This window comes from Ascaphus truei, chromosome 5, assembly GCF_040206685.1.
Source record: "Ascaphus truei isolate aAscTru1 chromosome 5, aAscTru1.hap1, whole genome shotgun sequence".
NCBI classification, from domain to species: domain Eukaryota; kingdom Metazoa; phylum Chordata; class Amphibia; order Anura; family Ascaphidae; genus Ascaphus; species Ascaphus truei.
Genome location: NC_134487.1, coordinates 295,926,561 through 295,946,002, shown reverse-complemented (window position 1 = coordinate 295,946,002; position 19,442 = coordinate 295,926,561). Strand labels below are relative to the sequence as shown.

The window sequence follows — 19,442 nt, the reverse complement described above, 5'->3', positions numbered from 1 at the left end:
AGTGATGCACGTTACATAGTGGGAATAAGCGCTTCACACACAAAACAATAAGAAAAAAGGAGTCCCTGTCCCAAAGAGCTTACAATCTATGTATTGTGGTGTAGTCATGGCTGGTTCTGGCTACCCGTGTGCCCTCCCTGACATGTAAGTCCTGGTAAGTGCAGGTAATGTCAGGCCCAATCTTGCGTTTGCCCCCCACAAGCAGCTTCCCTGAGTAACGAGGGTGGAGGCAGGAAAGGGTCTGTGTGCTGTCCAATCCTGGGTTCAGACCTTGTACCCTCCCGCTCTGTACTAGAGAAGAGGCAACCCTAAATTTAGTCAGTCAGAGAGTACTCTAGCGATGGAGTAGGTACACTGAGTTGCTGTCTCGCCCTGCGGGGTGGGACTATGTGATCAGTGCAGTCCCATAAGGGGACTGAATAGCCATGGAGGAGAGACAAGGCCTCAATCATGTTATCTGCTACAGCTACAGGGACCATCCAGAGGTCTGGGACCTTAGAGAGAAAGCTGTATTCGCTGTACTAATATGCTGTATGCAGTGGATGCTAAATAAAGATGCTCCTGTTCCAATATACTCCTAGCCTGAGTCTGCAGTCAATGAGGGGGGAGTATGGACTGGTTCTACCGTAGGGACTACCTTCTGCAAAGCTTGAGCCTGCGGCAGATGGAGGCGCTAGCACCCAGAGAACGAATCAACTTGTACATCAAAAGCCTGTCCGGTTTCCCCAACAACACCGGCGGAACCTCGACTCTCCTGCAAGCCAACAGGTATCATGCACCGTTAGGCTTGTTCTACAGTGCTCGCGGTTCCTCTGCCGTGCGCGCGTCAATCATAGTGGGATGTGTTCGGCATCCGTTTGGTTAGATGGGACACGCGCATGGCCGTGAGCGGTGGCGCGGCAGACAGGAGAAAATATAATGAAAATTATATTTTCGCGCTGCTGCCGAGCCGCCGGCCAATCAGAGAGCGCCCTAACGCTGTCTAGCCGCCCGCATCACCGCCTGCAATATCTAAACAAAACATGGATGTGTATGTATGTATGTTTTTGTGTTTCTGTACAAAGGTTCAGCTGTTACAGGGTTGGAACGACAGCAAGGAGGGGAGGAGACAGAGAAAGACAACAAGGAGAGGAGGCGACAGATGGATGACAAGGAGGGGGGAAGGGAGATCAGTATGCACATGAGGCAGGAGGAAGTGCAAAGAGAAGGGAGGAGAGACCGCAAGGAGAGGAGCAGACAGATGAGAGGAGAAAGGGAGTGCACTGTGCACAGAGAGTAGCAGACAGTAAGTCGTGGCCTGCAAATCCCTATGTCACGCAGGCCAATAGGAAGCCACAATGTCCCACTGGCCCGCGTCATGCGAGAAATTGAAACCACCATGTTGTTTCTCTTGACGGGAACGCTACGGTCACTACCGCCTTCTTCTAGAGGCTCACACCTAACCGCAAAGAGCACAGCAGCAAAAGCAGTTCTGATTATGAAGCAGTTTGCACAATAGTGGCCTCGTTTTCCTAATAATTCTGCAGAGTAGAATGCCAGTGTATCGTTTCACAATGAAGACAGCGATCGGAACAAAAGAACCAGGCAGTTTGCAGGGAAATCATTTTTTGACCGCAAATAAAATATTCCACTGACCGATAACTTTACTAGACCAATTGTAATTATTCTATTTTTTTTTATTTAAAAAAACCAATTAGAACGTTTTCGCTCCTATCCGACACGAACCAGTCTGAGCTATTTTGTTTCTGATTTGATGTAAAAACAATTGTAATATTTCTACTTGCCCTACGAAAAATCTCTTTAAGATCTGCCTGGTAAAATCTCACATGGAGGAATCTCCAACGTTGGCATGAAAGGACGGTGCCGGCAAACCCTGGTTTTATATAAATATTCGCACATGGTTTTCCCCAGTTTCAAATTAAAAACACCCCACGCATATACTGGGGATAATAACCGCTGCGAAATGGCAAAACTGGGCCTGTTTGCATTTAATATGGAAAATAGCTGAAGCGCTCAAATGCAGGTATATCTCAAAATGATAATAAGCCAGACCACTGTACCAGGGTACTAACAATTGATATAGTACCTATTGTGTCATATAATGGGTACTATCCTCCTGAAGACAGGTGGTGTGTGTTGCAACCCACTCACCATCAGTCTCATTGGCAGGTTCCCCTGAAAAATATACAAGTACTCACATCCTGGTAGGGCAGGCAGGCTGTGCAGCTACTCACCCCCGCTACCACCTCCCGTCCGGCCGGCAGTGCCGGGGACGGAGAGGAGCGCCGGAGACGAGCACCCCCGCCTCGTGGGGACGAGCACCGGAACGGGGAGGAGCATCCCCGCACCCACTTCCCGCCCGGCAGGCAGCGGGAGCGCGGGGACGGAGAGAAGCACCTCCACTACCACCTCCCGCCTCGCGGGGACGAGCACCAGGGACGAGCATCCCCGCTCCCACCTCCCACCCAGCGGGCAGCGGGAGCGTGGGGACAGAGGATCACCTCCACTACCACCTCCCGCCTCGGTTGCTGGATTTGTAAAAAAAATTAAATAAATAATAAATAAATTTAATTTTTTTTTTTTTTTAATCACAGAACCGTGTGCGCTAAGCGGCCATTAGACGGGGTCGCCACGGGGGCAAATCTGGCCGCCCCGGATTTGTCGAGCACTGCCTATAAGTATTGTATAATCATTTGGTTATTGTCATGGAACAAGAATCATATTTCTGTTTGACCCCCCTTCTGCTTGTTAGCTCCTTAAGTTCAGCTGCATGTATTTGTTCCTCACACACACACTGTGCCTGCATTATGTATCACTATGTTGCCTTTTCCTTCCAGTCTGCCAGTACTTTGGTTGCTCTGGCAACATCACCAGTCCTAGGTATTGGACTTTACCATTCCCCCCTGTCCCTGCTAACAGTTGGTTTAGCCTTCCCCTATTCCTGTGTCACAAGCAGGACCCTCTTTCTTTTACTTCCTGACTTGGCTGAGTGAGTACCTTCCTGTCACACTCCCATGGCAAGGCCATCTCTTTCTACCTGCCCTCAACTACAAACTCACAACTACACAACATCCACAAGTACCTGTATTCACTGCTGCTTTTCCAATAAAGAGAAGGATATATTATAGGACTTGGCGTGATTTGGAAAGGGGGCTGAATTAATGCTATCTGGGGCTATTCACACATCACACGTGACCTTGGCTTCAGAATAGTTATGCTAGTTTGAATGCAAGGTGCACGGATACCTGGGAGGGGGGTTGACTTCCTCTGGCTACCGTTTGTCTCACTTTGCGTTCACAAGAGTTTGCTCAGGCAGAGCCCCCTCTCTCCTCCTATCTTTATTGGTTCTCTGGTAAGGACCGGCAGGGCCACCGACGAGGGGAGTGCAGGGACATATGTCACAAGCCCGTCTTTGGGAACCCGTAAATCAAGCCCCAACAGAAGTCGAGCTGCTTGGGTGGACCTCCCTCCGGTACTGGGTAGGGTCCGATAGGGGGGGAGGGGGCAAAAGGGGAGGGAGGAAAAGATTGGGGGGCAGCATGAGTGAGAGATGGGGGAGAGAGTGAGAATGGTGAGAGGGGGAGAGAAAAGGTGGAGAGTGAGAGAAGGCCGGGGTGGAAAGGGGAGGGAGAAAATGATTGGGGGCAGAATGAGTGAGAGATGGGAGAGAGAGAGAGAGAGAGAGAGTGTGAGGGGAGGAAAGGGGGAGAGAGAAGGGGGAGACGGAGGGGGGAAAGGGGAGGGAGAAAATGGTTGGGGGGTAGCATGAGTGAGAGATGGGAGATAAAGTGTGAGAGGGAGGAAAGAGGGTGAGAGGAGGATGAGGGAGAGAGACTCACAGGAGTGGGGGAGTGGGCACCTTCCCCACGCTCAACAATCCCAGGCCCCAGTGGAGAGACTAGTACTGGGTCTCAGGAAAGCTGTCGGCGGCCCTGAGGGCAGCGTGGGATAGGAGTAAAGAATACGCTTGGATTTACAAACACTCATTCAGATGCCCCTAAGATAAGAAATGTGTGCTTAATATCCAAATAAACGCAACCAAAAGTGTGTATGCGTGTATGTGTGTATGTATGTATATATGTATGTATATATATATGTATGTATGTATGTACTGGTATGCATGCATGCGTGTATGTATGTATGTATGCATGCGTGTATGTATGTATGTATGTATATATGTATATATGTATGTATATATGTATGTATGCATGCATGCGTGTATGTATGTATGTATGTATGTATGTATGTATGTATGTATGTATGTATGTAGCACTATCAATGTGCTCAGCATTTTACAAATGAGATGATACATTACAGGGAATTAAAATACAATAAGTGAAACAAACATCAAATCAGGCAACAGGAAAGGAAATTCCTGCCCCGGGGAGCTTACAATCTAGTTACATTTTAAAGGAAGCAAATTACATGGTTAAATTCTTTACAACACAGCGTTTTTTTGCCCCCTAGGTGAATATATTTCTTTATATATTGTATATTTTTTAATAATAAAATATGGTCACAATAGCTTTTTGCCAATGAGAACCACGCGGATACCCCAATGCTGTACCCACACGTGGGGGCACAGTGAATACCATGCCACAAGAGATCAGCAGGGAAGCCTGGTCCAAGTCCCAGTCTCGTCTCCTTGCGACTTTGGGTAAGTGCCTTTATCTCCCTGTCCCCACGGACACCACAAAAATGTGATTGTTAGCTCTGCAGGGCAGGGACTCTATATACAGCGCTGCGTACACGGCCAGCACTCTGTAAGGAAAAATATATGTAGCCCTTTTTCTGACACCTTCCTAAAGGAACTACTGGTCGCTGTACCACACCTGCGGCTCCAGGAGATCTGAGCCTCCGCTAGCTGGGAGCCTGGGGTAATACTCACACATTTACAAAGCGCAGCGCCTCCACCTGCGATGGCTCCCACCAAAGGGGGAGTGGTTCCTCGCAGGACAATCAATAAACACATACACAGTATAGATAATAACTAATACTTTACTTAAGAACATAGAGAATATCATCACATATAACCTTATGCTATAACTGTATAACCTTACACACAATATCGGGTGTTCCTCTCTGGAGGAAACACTAATAACCAAAGCGTCTCACCAAACGCTTCCCCCAACACCAGGTGATCCCACCCAGTGTCCCAGATGAACCCCACCCAATGTCCCGCACTCTTGCAGAGATCGTGGGTGACTGCGCAGTCACAGTTAAGCTAAGGGCCCGGTGGTGCACTTAGGAATATGTGATACCTGCCGAGCACTCCGGTGCTCGGGTCAGCAACTCTTCGCAAAGGGTCAGTTGTAGGATGACGTCCTGTGATCCCCAACCGAATTCCGGGCACGTGGACCGTCAGGGCGGTCCCACTCTGGAGTAGTCTCTGCGGACCCCAACGTGGGTCCGAACCGCTTCCCAGGAACAGCAGCAGCCGCTGTGTCCCTATCTATCTAAGTGGCACTAACGTGACAGGAACCCTAACCTAGGGCCTGTCCCTGTAGTACAGCAACCTGTGGTGGCTTGGGGAACGCCTACGGGCCTGCAGGGGTTATGTCCTGTCCCACTCCCCTAACTCTCCAAGTCCCTTAAGCCTCACTAACAAGTAGCTAACTAACAGCGCCTGCAGCAGACACACTGCACACACAGTCAACCTGCAGACAGCAACACACGCTGCACACACTGTGCCAACTTGTCAGCGCTCACAGCACCACCAGCCGTGATTCACTGACAAGCCTGCACCCTCTCACACCTAAGGGCAGCCTCCCTATCTCGGGCCGTCCCTTATCATTTACCCACTACCCTAACAGGGATTGGGGCCTGCCTGGGACTTGGGGATCCTCACCTGGTGCAGGAGCCACTCGCTCCCTGCACCCTTCCTTCCCCTTCCTGCTCCCAGCTCCAACTGCCGTTCCTCTAAGCCCGCGAAAAGTATCAATCTCGCTGTCTGGGAATCCTCCAACCCTATTGGCTCCTATCAGGCACCTGGTGCCTGTCTCCCTAGGCCTCCTGGGAGTTGTAGTCCCATGGGACCTGTCTGTGCATTGGGGCCGTGTGCGCCCTTCCCCTGCGCATGCACGAACACCTAATGGCCGCCGCAACCTTTTCCTCTGCTTCCCTACCCTCGCGCGATCTGTCTGGGGCCTTTCCTGCTTCTGCCTGTCACTGCGCATGCGCGAACTAACGCGCAATGGCGGCGCCCTGTTCCGCGAGCCGCCCGGACCTCGGCAAAGCGATCGCGGCCCTAACAACGGGCCGCTCGCGTCCCCGGCAACCGGCCGCCTCAGGGAACAGCGCACGGCTCCCTGCAATAGCCCCCACCCTCACGTAAGGCTGGCGGGTCCGTCAGTGGCGACGGCGGCACCCGCGATCGCTCGGCACTCGCGGAGGGGGCTGTCAGAGGGGAAAAACAGACCGGGGCTACATATATATTATTATTTGAACGGAAGAGGACACTAATGGATGAGAATTTTAACGAAAATAGATGTCTTTTTTTAGGTCAGACACGGCACCACTACTTTTGTTGTTTTGTATGTCTTTATTTATACAGCGCCATTAATGTACATAGCGCTGTATAACAGCAGTAATACACGTGACAATCATATAAATAACAAATCATATAAATAACAGACCATGGGAATAAGTGCTTCAGACATAAAAGTAATATTTAGGAAGAGGAGTCCCTGCTCCGAGGAGCTTACAGTCTAATTGGTAAGCCAATTGTTGAGCCACTTGGACCACTGAGTCTCCTTTATTTGTAGCACTGGTCTCACACACTTTACAGTATAATAACTCGTTTAAATGACTTCTCCCAATGCTAGAGACTGTCCTTCAACCAGGAACATGACCTCTAGCCCTCATTCATCTGGATGTTCACACCTCTAAGCACATTGAGCCTGGGGCTTGTCACTCATAGCTGCACAGCCAATCAGAACGCGCGAGGGAGGAGAGGGGCTGGGGCTTACCCGAAGTGTCATGGCGGCCCCCATGTTCCCGTGACAGCCTCCTGTCAGAGGCCGGGTTGTGGAGGTTGATCCCCGGGACATAGCGGCCTCTCTCCTCCCCTGCCACCCGAACAGGGAGACCCTACGGGCTGGTTGGCGAAGATGGGGACGGTGCATGCTCGGGTAACCCGTTAGGAGAGGGAGAGAGACGGGAAGGCGGCGATAACCTTTCCTGGGGCGGAGAGCACACTTACTGTAGGCCTGGCAGGGAGAGGGAGCAGTGTGATGGGCTGTATGTGTTGTGTAGGGAGGAGATGGACATATTACACAGCAGGGGCAGTATGGAAGGAGGGAGAACGCGGCAGGGGCCGTATATATTGTATAGGGGGACACAGCAGGGGCCGTATATATTGTATAGGGGGAACACAGCAGGGGCAGTATATATTGTATACGGGGACACAGCAGGGGTAGTATATATTGTATAAGGGGACACAGCAGGAGTAGTATATATTGTATACGGGGACACAGCAGGGGTAGTATATATTGTATAAGGGGACACAGCAGGGGCAGTATATGGGCAGGGAGATACAGCAGTGAGAGCAAAATTATGTATGTGGGTGAAAACAGCAGGGAGTCGGGACGTTTTATAGGATGAGAGGAAGAAGAGGAAGGTCAGTGTTTATGGGATTTTGGGGGATGGATCAGGATCTGGTGATGAATGATGCAATAAATTCTGAGGAATGTATAAAAGGTTTTAGAAGGGAAGAAGAACCGGGGGAGAGGGCAATGGTGCTCATGGGGCAAAGTAGCAGGGAGCGATAGTATTTACATTATGGGAAGGTACAGGACATTGGATTTCGGGGGGAAAACTGCATTACTTGGAGGATGTAATAGGATTTTTGTTTTACTCTTGATACATCTGGTGCTGCAGAATTGCAATATTCTATTGTGTGTGTGTATGTGTGTGTGTATATGTGTGTGTATATATATATATATATAGATATAGATAGATCTATCTATCTATCTATCTATCTATCTATCTATATTCCACCACACATCACAGGGTGAAATAATACAGGGTCTGAATGGGGAATTGAGGTGACAGAGAGGTGTCTAATGTGGGGAAGCAAAAGGGAATGAGGACATGTTTGTAGGATGAGGCACCAAGGAGTGAAGTTATTAAGGATCTGTAGAAATGAGCAGGAGGATAGTGTACTTCATTTTAGAGTAACGGAGAGCAAATACAATATGAATAAAGTAGAACCTATATATTTTGGCTCTGAAAACATCATCAACATCAGTCGTCTAACATGGAAATATCTAAATCATTGAATTTATTTCATTATAGAGTCTGGATCCTCTTCCAATGAGTGGACCTGATTTTGCCTCTGCAGCAGAAGCTGATCTTGTAGAAGTGGAACCACAGACAAATAAAGAAATCCTAGAAAACAAAGATGTATGTACCTGAATTTGAATGTCTGAAACCTGAGATGAAAGCAGTCTTGAATTTTGCCAAGGCTTCTTTGATGGGTTTGTTCTTCAAAATGGAGAAAGAAGAATTCTGTTTTTTTTTTTTTTTTTTACATCTAGTCATAATATAGCAAATCTATGGAGAGCATTATAACCAGAACCGTGTTCTCGGGCCAAGTGTAGAGGGCTTTATATCTTACTGTATGGCATGGACTCAACTTGTTTCCATTTAGTCATACTAAATACTTAATCACATAAAGAAATAGTATGCGCAGTCCCAAGATTCCCTCTGTATCCGTATAAAGATGTCTTTATCCTTCTGCTGCTCCCACTCCCGTGATCAGAGGGGTCAAACCGGAACATATACACAAAAAGGAAGCGCACAAGAGAAAAGAACCATCAGTCAATATTCCAAAGCTTTATAAATTGACTCAAAATAACAATATCACATAAAATACATGAACAAAAAAAGATCACATAGGATCTGTAGACCCACACATTCATGCACAATGGTGAATTCTCAATTCAAAACCCACAGAACTACAACTAGGTAAGTACAGGGTGCAGAGGATTATATTACTGCTTACATATGAAGGAGAACACCCCCTAGTTCTAGACCGCTGGGTATCCGCAGCAGGCTGGGCTTCCGTCGTCATGTGCGCTCCTCGCTGCGTGGTGACGTCATCACGCACTGGGAGCGAACGTGACGACGGAAGCCCAGCCTGCTGCAGATACCCAGCGGTCTAGCACTAGGGGTGTTCTCCTTCATATGTAAGCAGTAATATAATCCTCTGCACCCTGTACTTACCTAGTTGTAGTTCTGTGGGTTTTGAATTGAGAATTCACCATTGTGCATAGACTGTGTGGGTTTACAGATTTTTTGTGATTTTTTTTATTTATGTATTTTATGTGATATTGTTATTTTGAGTCAATTTATAAAGCTTTGGAATATTGACTGATGGTTCTTTTCTCTCTTGCGCTTCCTTTTTGTGTATAAATACTTAATCAGCAAGAATCACATGATATCTGTGTTGTGTGTAATTATGATCAATCCCCGGAATTTTTAAATGCTGACCATAATCAATCTTGTTCAGTGTCTGGTTATTAGGGCCAAGTGTTATAAGCATGATGCAGATAAGGAGTCACGGATATGGATGGACAGTGACCGTGTCTGTCCGTGTAGAGAAAGTAAGACTTGTTTTCTTTGCCAGAGGTGTCACTTGTGAACAGTTTGCTAAATCATGTCATATCTTGTCGGATGTTATCTGAAGGTTGTCGTTCAACGCGTGCACTTCGATGGTCTTGGGAGGACAAAAGATGACATCATTATGTATGAAATCGGCAGTGTCTTCAAGGCTAAAAATCTTATTGATGTGAGTACAGGCCAAAGCTTTTATCTGGGACAGAAGAATATTTTACAAGAATTATATAAAAGGAGAAGGGGTCAGAGTGGGTTGATGGAGCATAACATGTATCTTAAACAAAATATCACATTGTTATGTTTACAGCCAACACAGTTTTTCTACCAACCTTTATGTCCTAGTCATAAAAGGGCAGTTCCATTTTGTACCAAATTGCACTGAAGACTGGTATGTTTAATAGTTAAAACTTGATGATTAAAACCTTTAAAAAAAAATAAACTCAAACAAGTATTTTTAAAATAAAGTATGAAAAGTGTATCTTTGCAATATTTGTAAACCTCAATTGAACAGCATCATTCACTTTGAACCTATTTTAAATATTGCAGTTATTAGTTCCATTTGACCATCTGTGTGAATACCAACATTATATACTTTTCTTCAAGAAATGCTCAAAATATTATTCACCCTACACAATGTATTGTGTTCTTTTTAAGCCTCCAACTCTGAGGCATCAAATAATTTGAAAGCATGCTAAAATAATCCACTGTACATTAAGTTTCAAAAACAGATCTGTATATTCATCATTTTATATTTATATAGGGCCAACGGTGTACTTAACACGTACCTGTATGAACACACAGAAAATGTCAAATACAGCAGGAAAAGACAATACATGGATAGAAAGAGCATAACATGTGAAGTGAGAGAGAAAGTGGAGACCCCCAAACTGCTTATAATGTAGTCTTTGACATAAAAATGATCTAGTTTCTCCTGACTAGTTATTCCACTTTATTAATTAGATTGTTTAATCGCTGGGTCATCGGGTAACCTCCAACATTGAGTTTGGTGCTTCTATCCCTGCATAGCATCAGCATAAACCAAAGATTTTATTTTATAGAGATCTATGTTAAAATGGATAAGAAGCAAAAAGTGATGCACTGTGTGTCCATTTGCATGCCATTACCCAGAATCCCTGGCTGCAGTGGAAGCATTGCTACGGGACAATGGGGAAAGACAGGCTTGTGGACCTGTCTGAGACATGCGAATGTGCTCACAAGTGATATTTTTATAACAAAAACCTTGTTACAGTTTGCTTTAATATCCCTTTGTAATTGTGAGCACTGGCTGGATAGTGATATTTTTATAGTGGGGGGTTTTTGGCACGTTTTTACTCACCCTAACTTTCTTTGTGTCTAATTTTTAATACAATTCTGGAAAGGCAGTACATGATCACAGCTGTATTGTACGAAGTCATTAGCTTCATTACAACGTTTCGTAACTGTTGCGTGTTTAAATCTGTCACAGGTGATGAGAAAATCCCACGAAGCCAGAGAGCGATTACTCCGCCTGGGAATATTTAGGCAAGTGGAAGTCTTGATTGATACCAGTGAAGGTAAGAATTCAAAAGATACACACCCAATGCATCCAATGGTTAATTTACCGAGCGGTGTCCATGTAGGACAAAATCTGTAGCTTGTCTTCCGCACATATCATTGTGGGAAGCCAAAGGGGGGACGTGAAGCACAGTGTTTTGGTTTTGCATGTTCTGTACCTAATGGAATGGGAGATGCACTGGAGGTCCCACAGGGATTGAATAGATCAGTTCTGTTCTGTGAAACTATATTTCCTTCAGCTTTCTCTCTCCTACCCACCTCCCTTTTTTTTTTTTTTTTGTTTGTTTTAATTTTCAGGTGATGATGCTCTTCCCAACGGCTTGGATGTTACTTTTGAGGTCACAGAGTTGAGAAGATTAACGGGGAGTTATAATACCATGGTTGGCAATAATGAAGGCAGCATGGTATACACTCTTTTACAATGCTTTTTATTTACAGCCGCAATCCTCCCAACCGATCCCTTTTTTTTTTCTTTACAGGATGGGAATCAAGGAGTCCCCCAGAGCTGAACCCCGTTATTTTCGGCTCCGGGGAGCGCCTGGTTCCTCGGATACTTACCGGCAAAGTACAAGGATCGTGCTGGGTTTTAAATGGCCGTCCAATAGGAAGTTGCAACAGATGACATTGCGGCTTCCTATTGGCCTGTCTGATGTGGAAGTTGTAAACCTCCTTACTGTTTCCTCCTGGAGGGGAGTGAAACACTATTACCTTAACCAGAGGGGTTGGGGGGGCTCCGCTTACAGAGACCCCACGCTCTTCCCCACAACATTTAAATAAAATGCAAGGGGAGCGTGCAAGGCCTCTGTATGTTTCTTGCCTTCTCTCCGGCGGCTTCTGGCGACGCGTCACCATGACAAAGCAAAGTCAAATGACGCCATTGATGTTGGAGAAAAGTTAAGATGGGGAAAGAGCAGACAGGGGGCGCAAACAAAAATGTTTGCGCACCCCTGCCTTAACCAATAAGTATCTTGGAGAGGGGGGGGGGAAGGAATGAGGGTAACAAAAACCTTGTTACAGTTTGCTTTAATATCCCTTTGTAATTGTGAGCACTGGCTGGAGAGAATATGTTAATCTCTATTCCAAAATAAAGCCATTGTGACTTTTTGAGCTATGAACTGGTTTCATACTTCAAAGGCAGGATTCTCTCCCCTACTGCTGGAGAAGCTGGAGTATCGCAGCACTGCAGAAAGGTTTTGCAGCACTGGGCTTAAAATCACTCTAACAAGTCACTTGTGAAATGATGTTGTGCTGCGTTTTCTTGCTTTTGAACTTCTAGGGCAGGGGTTGCCAACAACTCCAGTCCTCGAGCCACCAACAAGTCTGGTTTTCAGGATATCTGTGCTGAAGCAGAGGCATCCTTGAAACCTGACCTGTTGGTGGCTCCTGAGGACTGGAGTTGGCCTCCCCTGCTCGAGAGTGTGCAGTTCTTTGCCAAAAATCATCTTTTTCTGCTTAAAGAGAAATCGAGCCCTTACGTTAAAGTTCACACGTATTCTTGAGAACTGCAGGAAAGTATACACACGTTTAATTCTCGCATAATAGCTTCAACATCCGTTACACTATTAAACATACAATTACAGATGCGTCAAAATAGAATGACCATTTTTGGTGAAATGGGTGCAAATGAAGTAGCTTTGTAACTATTTTCCGAACTAATGCGAGGGGACCTAATCCAAGTGGTCAAATGAAACGCATATTTGTATTGTATTACCAAATTGTGGGGAGCACTTTCACCCAAATATCCCTCCATTAAACTTTAGCCATTGTTTCATATTCTTTCCCAGGTTCTTGGTCTCAAGCTTCCCAATCTTTTGGGTCGTGCTGAAAAAATGACCTTCCAGTTCTCGTACGGGACAAAGGAAACGTCGTATGGCCTGTCATTCTTCAAACCCCAAATTGGGAACTTCGAAAGGAAGTAAGATTAAAACTTGATAATTCTTTTTTTTTTTTTTTTTGTTTGTTTGTTAAAGCAGCAGTTCAAGCAATATCCTACATGTGTGGGTTTTTTTTGTATTTTTTTTATAAATCAGTTCTGTATTATGAGAACATACTTGTAGCATTTAAAAAAAAAATGTTTTACAGACGTTTTTAATGTTTCTAATGTAGGAAGCATTTCTAAAGCGACAGTCCCTTTCCCCTTCCGATAGGCGCTGGCTCTTGAGCCCCCGTAGCTAGTAACTGCCCAGTCAGTCATATTCTAGGAACTACATTGCCCAAAATGCTGTGCAAGAACTGAATTAAATAACACAGAGCAAGCGATCGTTTACAGAAGAACAAATCGATCTGCAACTTGGCTAATCACGTGTCCGTGTGCAGATTGTATTGATGCACATATTGAATGGGGAAAAAATATATATATATATTTTTTTTAAACGGCAGCTTTAAGTTGCTGAACAAAGTCAAACTTGTTTTTTATTTAAAAAAGAAATAAAAAATACTATATAAGAATACTGAAGAATGACAAACCAATAAAACATTACTTGAGCAAATGCACTTTGCTACATTAAACCAACCTGGGAGATAGAGACGTTTGTGTATTCTGGCTACTTCTGTGATGTAGATTATTTTGTGGAAGGGTAAAGAGCATTAGCTACATAATAGCGCTAGTACAATAGCATTATTTTTTCAAGTACAGTATGTTCATTTCCAGCAAATGAATGTATGTATTGTCTCTAATTCAGTGCTGGTGATGTCCCATGTATGTATGTATGTATGTATGTATGTATGTATGTATGTATGTATGTATGTATGTATGTATACATCAGTAATACACGTGACATAATGATATAACACATAGTGGGAATAAGAGCTTCAGACATGAGTCCCTGCTCCAAAGTGCTTACAATCTAAGTGGTAAGTAGGGAGAACAGAGACAATAGGAGAGGGTTCTAGTTAGGCGTACAGAGACAGTAGGAGGGGGTTCTGGTTAGGAGTACAGAGACAGTAGGGGGGAGTTCTGGTTAGGCGTACAGAGACAGTAGGAGGGGGTTCTGGTTAGGCGTACAGAGACAGTAGGAGGGGGTTCTGGTTAGGCGTACAGAGACAGTAGGAGGGGGTTCTGGTTAGCCGTACAGAGTCAGTAGGGGGGGGGGGGGTTCTGGTAAGGAGTACAGAGACAGTAGGGGGGGTTCTGGTAAGGAGTACAGAGACAGGAGGGGATTCTGGTTAGGCGTACAGAGACAGTAGGAGGGGGTTCTGGTTAGGCGTACAGAGACAGTAGGAGGGGGTTCTGGTTAGGCGTACAGAGACAGTAGGAGGGGGTTCTGGTTAGGCGTACAGAGACAGTAGGAGGGGGTTCTGGTTAGCCGTACAGAGTCAGTAGGGGGGGGGGGGTTCTGGTAAGGAGTACAGAGACAGTAGGGGGGGTTCTGGTAAGGAGTACAGAGACAGGAGGGGATTCTGGTTAGGCGTACAGAGACAGTAGGAGGGGGTTCTGGTTAGGCGTACAGAGACAGTAGGAGGGGGTTCTGGTTAGGCGTACAGAGACAGTAGGAGGGGGTTCTGGTTAGGCGTACAGAGACAGTAGGAGGGGGTTCTGGTTAGGCGTACAGAGACAGTAGGGGGGAGTTCTGGTTAGGCATACAGAGACAGTAGGAGGGAGTTCTGGTTAGGAGTACAGAGACAGTAAGGGGGGTTCTGGTTAGGAGTACAGAGACAGTAGGGGGGGTTCTGGTTAGGAGTACAGAGACAGTAGGGGGGGTTCTGGTTAGGAGTACAGAGACAGTAGGGGGGTTCTGGTTAGGAGTACAGAGACAGTAGGGGGGTTCTGGTTAGGAGTACAGAGACAGTAGGAGGGGGTTCTTGTTAGGAGTACAGAGACAGTAGGGGGGTTCTGGTTAGGAGTACAGAGACAGTAGGAGGGGGTTCTGGTTAGGAGTACAGAGACAGTAGGAGGGGGTTCTGGTTAGGAGTACAGAGACAGTAGGAGGGGGTTCTGGTTAGGAGTACAGAGACAGTAGGAGGAAGTTCTGGTAAGGGTACAGAGACAGTAGGGGGGGTTCTGGTAAGGGTACAGAGACAGTAGGAGGGGGTTCTGGTTAGTCGTACAGAGACAGTAGGAGGGGGTTCTGGTTAGGCGTACAGAGACAGTAGGGGGGAGTTCTGGTTAGGCGAACAGAGACAGTAGGGGGGGGGGGCTCTGGTTAGGAGTACAGAGACAGTAGGGGGTGTTCTGGTTAGGAGTACAGAGACAGTAGGGGGGGTTCTGGTTAGGAGTACAGAGACAGTAGGGGGGGTTCTAGTTAGGAGTACAGAGACAGTAGGGGGGGTTCTGGTTAGGAGTACAGAGACAGTAGGAGGGGGTTCTGGTAAGGGTACAGAGACAGTAGAAGGGGGTTCGGGTAAGGGTACAGAGACAGTAGGAGGGGGTTCTGGTAAGGGTACAGAGACAGTAGGAGGGGGTTCTGGTAAGGGTACAGAGACAGTAGGAGGGGGTTCTGGTAAGGGTACAGAGACAGTAGGAGGGGGTTCTGGTAAGGGTACAGAGACAGTAGGAGGGGGTTCTGGTTACGAGTACAAAGACAGTAGGGGGGGGTTCTGGTTAGGAGTACAGAGACAGTAGGGGGGGTTCTGGTTAGGAGTACAGAGACAGTAGGAGGGGGTTCTGGTTAGGAGTACAGAGACAGTAGGGGGGAGTTCTGGTTAGGAGTACAGAGACAGTAGGAGGGGGTTCTGGTTAGGCGTACAGAGATAGTAGGGGGGGTTCTGGTTAGGCGTACAGAGATAGTAGGGGGGGTTCTGGTTAGGAGTACAGAGACAGTAGGAGGGAGTTCTGGTTAGAAGTACAGAGACAGTAGGAGGGGGTTCTGGTAAGGGTACAGAGACAGTAGGGGGGGGGGTTCTGGTAAGGAGTACAGAGACAGTAGGGGGGGTTCTGGTTAGGAGTACAGAGACAGTAGGAGGGGGTTCTGGTTAGGCGTACAGAGATAGTAGGGGGGGTTCTGGTTAGGAGTACAGAGACAGTAGGAGGGAGTTCTGGTTAGAAGTACAGAGACAGTAGGAGGGGGTTCTGGTAAGGGTACAGAGACAGTAGGGGGGGGGGTTCTGGTAAGGAGTACAGAGACAGTAGGGGGGGTTCTGGTTAGGAGTACAGAGACAGTAGGAGGGGGTTCTGGTTAGGCGTACAGAGATAGTAGGGGGGGTTCTGGTTAGGAGTACAGAGACAGTAGGAGGGAGTTCTGGTTAGCAGTACAGAGACAGTAGGAGGGGGTTCTGGTAAGGGTACAGAGACAGTAGGGGGGGGGGGGGTTCTGGTAAGGAGTACAGAGACAGTAGGGGGGGTTCTGGTTAGGCATACAAAGACAGTAGGGGGGGGTTCTGGTTAGAAATACAGAGACAGTAGGAGGGGGTTCTGGTAAGGGTACAGAGACAGTAGGGGGGGGTTCTGGTAAGGGTACAGAGACAGTAGGAGGGGGTTCTGGTTAGGAGTACAGAAACAGTATGAGGGGGTTCTGGTAAGGGTACAGAGACAGTAGGGGGGGGGTTCTGGTAAGGGTACAGAGACAGTAGGAGGGGGTTCTGGTTAGGAGTACAGAAACAGTATGAGGGGGTTCTGGTAAGTGCGTCTACAAGGGGCCACGGTCCGTGCATCCGAGATGTATAGTATCAGCAGCAGAGTTACCATATGCTTCGTTAAAGAGGTGTGTTTTAAGACAGGTCCTAAAGGGGGAGAGAGAGGGTGCCAGTTGGATGTTGAGGGGAAGGTGTGGGGCAGCGAGTCCCATCACAAAGTTTCAGTCCTAGCAAACTGCTTGGGGAAAAATACTATTTGTAAGCACCTTCCAGGTACTGAAAGTTACAGTATGTTTGGGGAGAGGACGATGACATCTTAGGCCTGGGACCCGCTGCGCCCGGCGGCGCGGGCGGCTGCACGGGCTTTCCCCTCCAGCAGGGGAATCCTCCCGAGCCGGTCCCGGTCCCCCCTGGCTGCACAGCTCACTATACGCTGTGACGCGTCAGACGCTAGGGGATACAAGAGAATTGTGATCCCTAGCTTCGACGCGTCACGTGGTGTGGCTGTGAGCCAATGAGGAGGGGAGGCTTCGGGAGGAAGAGAGGCTTCGGGGAGCGGGGAGGAGTGTGGAGGGAAAGCAGCGTGAGTGCCTATCTGTGTTTGTGTATGTGTGTGCGTGTGTGCGTGTGTGCGTGTGTGCGCGTGTGCGCGTGTTCCTGAGCATTTGTAGAAAATGCACCTACACTCATGTGTGAGGAAAGGACACAAGCTTAGGGTACAGGCAGCAGAAAATATCTTCCAGGACGCGAGGTGAAGCCACATCTCGTGTGCAATTGGTGGCGCGGTTATTTTTAATGTTAACAGAGAACAAACTGTGGAGCCCGTGGAGGGAGGGTGGGGGAGAGTAGCGGCTCCCTCTGCTCAAGCCACCCCCCCCCCCCCCCGCTCAAGCCACGCCCCTCCCCCCCCCGCTCAAGCCACGCCCCCCTCCCGCTCAAGCCTCCCACTCCCGCCCACCTCACGCTCCGGCTCCTGCTCCCTACAGACCGCATATCGCGGTCTGTGTATGTCAGCGCCCCGCCTGTCTGCAGTGCGGGAGCGCTGATGGAAGGAGCGGGGCCTTAGCCTTAAATTAACGTTTCAGTGACTTTCTGAAATTAGGTATTACATTTATTTAATTTTTTTTTGCCAGTTTGATAATTTTAGACGTTTTATGTGTTGTTTTTTTTTTTTCTATGAAGCTTCTCAGTCAACTTGTATAAAGTGTCTGGACAGTTCCCCTGGAGTTCCCTGCGTGAGACGGACAGAGGGGTATCAACAGAGATCAGTGTAAGAAGCATTGATCTGGTTTTGAATTAATTGTTGGCACTGTGAGATGTTAATAAAAATTAATCAAATAATAGTCAGCAAAGCCCGCCAAGCATTTCTCTTCCACTCGTCTTAAGATTGATTTAAGCCTTTCGCTACCAAATGGCCCTGGACTGCTTTGCAAAGCATTGGGCTGCGGGGCTGCCCTTGCGGGGCTGCCCGTGCGTTGCTGAGCTGCGGGGCTACCCCTGCGTTGCTGTGCTGCGGGGCTGCCCTTGCGTTGCACGGGGGCTCAAACTAAATGTGATTGAACTTTATTTCTGCCAATCAAGTAACACAATCACAATGCATCAGTAGGCGAAAACGTACGGCTGTGCAGACCAATATAATGTTTAACTCCAGTGGCTGCCTACATGATGCGCTGCACAGTGCAGAATTGTTTGCACTCTTCCTTAATTCAACTTTTCGTGACTTGAGTCTCTTCCCACTGTCGGGTCTCGTGTGTCCCAATATAAGGCTTGCGACTCGTTAACGTGTTCTTGTCATTGCAGTTCCCTATATGGAAGACCAGCCACACACTGAAATGGGAAGGGGTTTGGAGAGAACTTGGCTGCTTGGCAAGAACGGCATCATTTGCTATTCGGGAAGAAAGTGGACACACTCTCAAGTCCTCTCTATCAGTAAGGCCTCTCTACCTGTAAGGCCTCTCTATCAGTAAGGCCCCTCTATCAGTAAGGCCCCTCTATCAGTAAGGCCTCTCTATCAGTAAGGCCTCTCTACCTGTAAGGCCACTCTACCTGTAAGGCCTCTCTACCTGTAAGGCCTCTCTACTTGTAAGGCCTCTCTACTTGTAAGGCCTCTCTATCAGTAAGGCCTCTCTATCAGTAAGGCCTCTCTACCTGTAAGGCCTCTCTACCTGTAAGGCCTCTCTGTCAGTAAGGCCTCTCTACCTGTAAGGCCTCTCTACCTGTAAGGCCTCTCTACCTGTAAGGCCTCTCTACCTGTAAGGCCTCTCTACCTGTAAGGCCTCTCTACCTGTAAGGCCTCTCTACCTGTAAGGCCTCTCTACCTGTAAGGCCTCTCTATCATTTTTAGTACAAATCCTACTTTATTCTTACATACTGTAGCATTGCTGGTGTATACAATATTGTGTAAGGAAGAGAGCAAAAGCTACTGTAACTGGTGTCACTTCAGTGTAACGAGCATTTATTTCATTTAGCTTGCACTGCTGAAATGACCTGGATATATTATTTAGTTTGAACAGTTTTTATAAGTATTTTAGATCTGAACGATTACACAAAGCCTTTTTTTGCAAAATGTTTCTCATTGTGAGTAATCTAAATGAATAAAGTGTCTGTGTTTGGTTTCTAGCATGCCATGGTGATTGATTCTCGCAATTCTTCCATCCTGCCGAAACACGGTGCCTTGCTTAAAATCAATCAGGTAATACATGTGTCCGCGTACTTTATAACATACTGTAGGAAGAGAACCGGAAAATAATATGAATCCT

At 47.1% G+C, this 19,442-nt stretch overlaps 1 protein-coding gene across 2 annotated transcripts in view; it reads left to right on the top strand.

Annotated features, from left to right (window-relative positions):
- Nucleotides 1–6,937: 6,937 nt before the first annotated feature.
- Nucleotides 6,938–19,442, top strand: part of SAMM50 (SAMM50 sorting and assembly machinery component) — a 24,863-nt gene continuing 12,358 nt past the window's right edge. Inside the window, exons 1-9 of one of the 2 annotated variants that reach the window (XM_075602778.1) lie at nucleotides 6,938–7,130; nucleotides 8,296–8,403; nucleotides 9,689–9,790; nucleotides 11,084–11,171; nucleotides 11,470–11,576; nucleotides 12,957–13,087; nucleotides 17,866–17,953; nucleotides 18,484–18,612; nucleotides 19,304–19,375. In XM_075602778.1, coding sequence (XP_075458893.1) covers nucleotides 7,110–7,130; nucleotides 8,296–8,403; nucleotides 9,689–9,790; nucleotides 11,084–11,171; nucleotides 11,470–11,576; nucleotides 12,957–13,087; nucleotides 17,866–17,953; nucleotides 18,484–18,612; nucleotides 19,304–19,375 — 846 coding nt within the window. In that variant the 5' untranslated portion in view covers nucleotides 6,938–7,109. The remainder of the gene's footprint in view (nucleotides 7,131–8,295; nucleotides 8,404–9,688; nucleotides 9,791–11,083; nucleotides 11,172–11,469; nucleotides 11,577–12,956; nucleotides 13,088–17,865; nucleotides 17,954–18,483; nucleotides 18,613–19,303; nucleotides 19,376–19,442) is intronic. The other variant, XM_075602779.1, reaches the window with a different exon arrangement.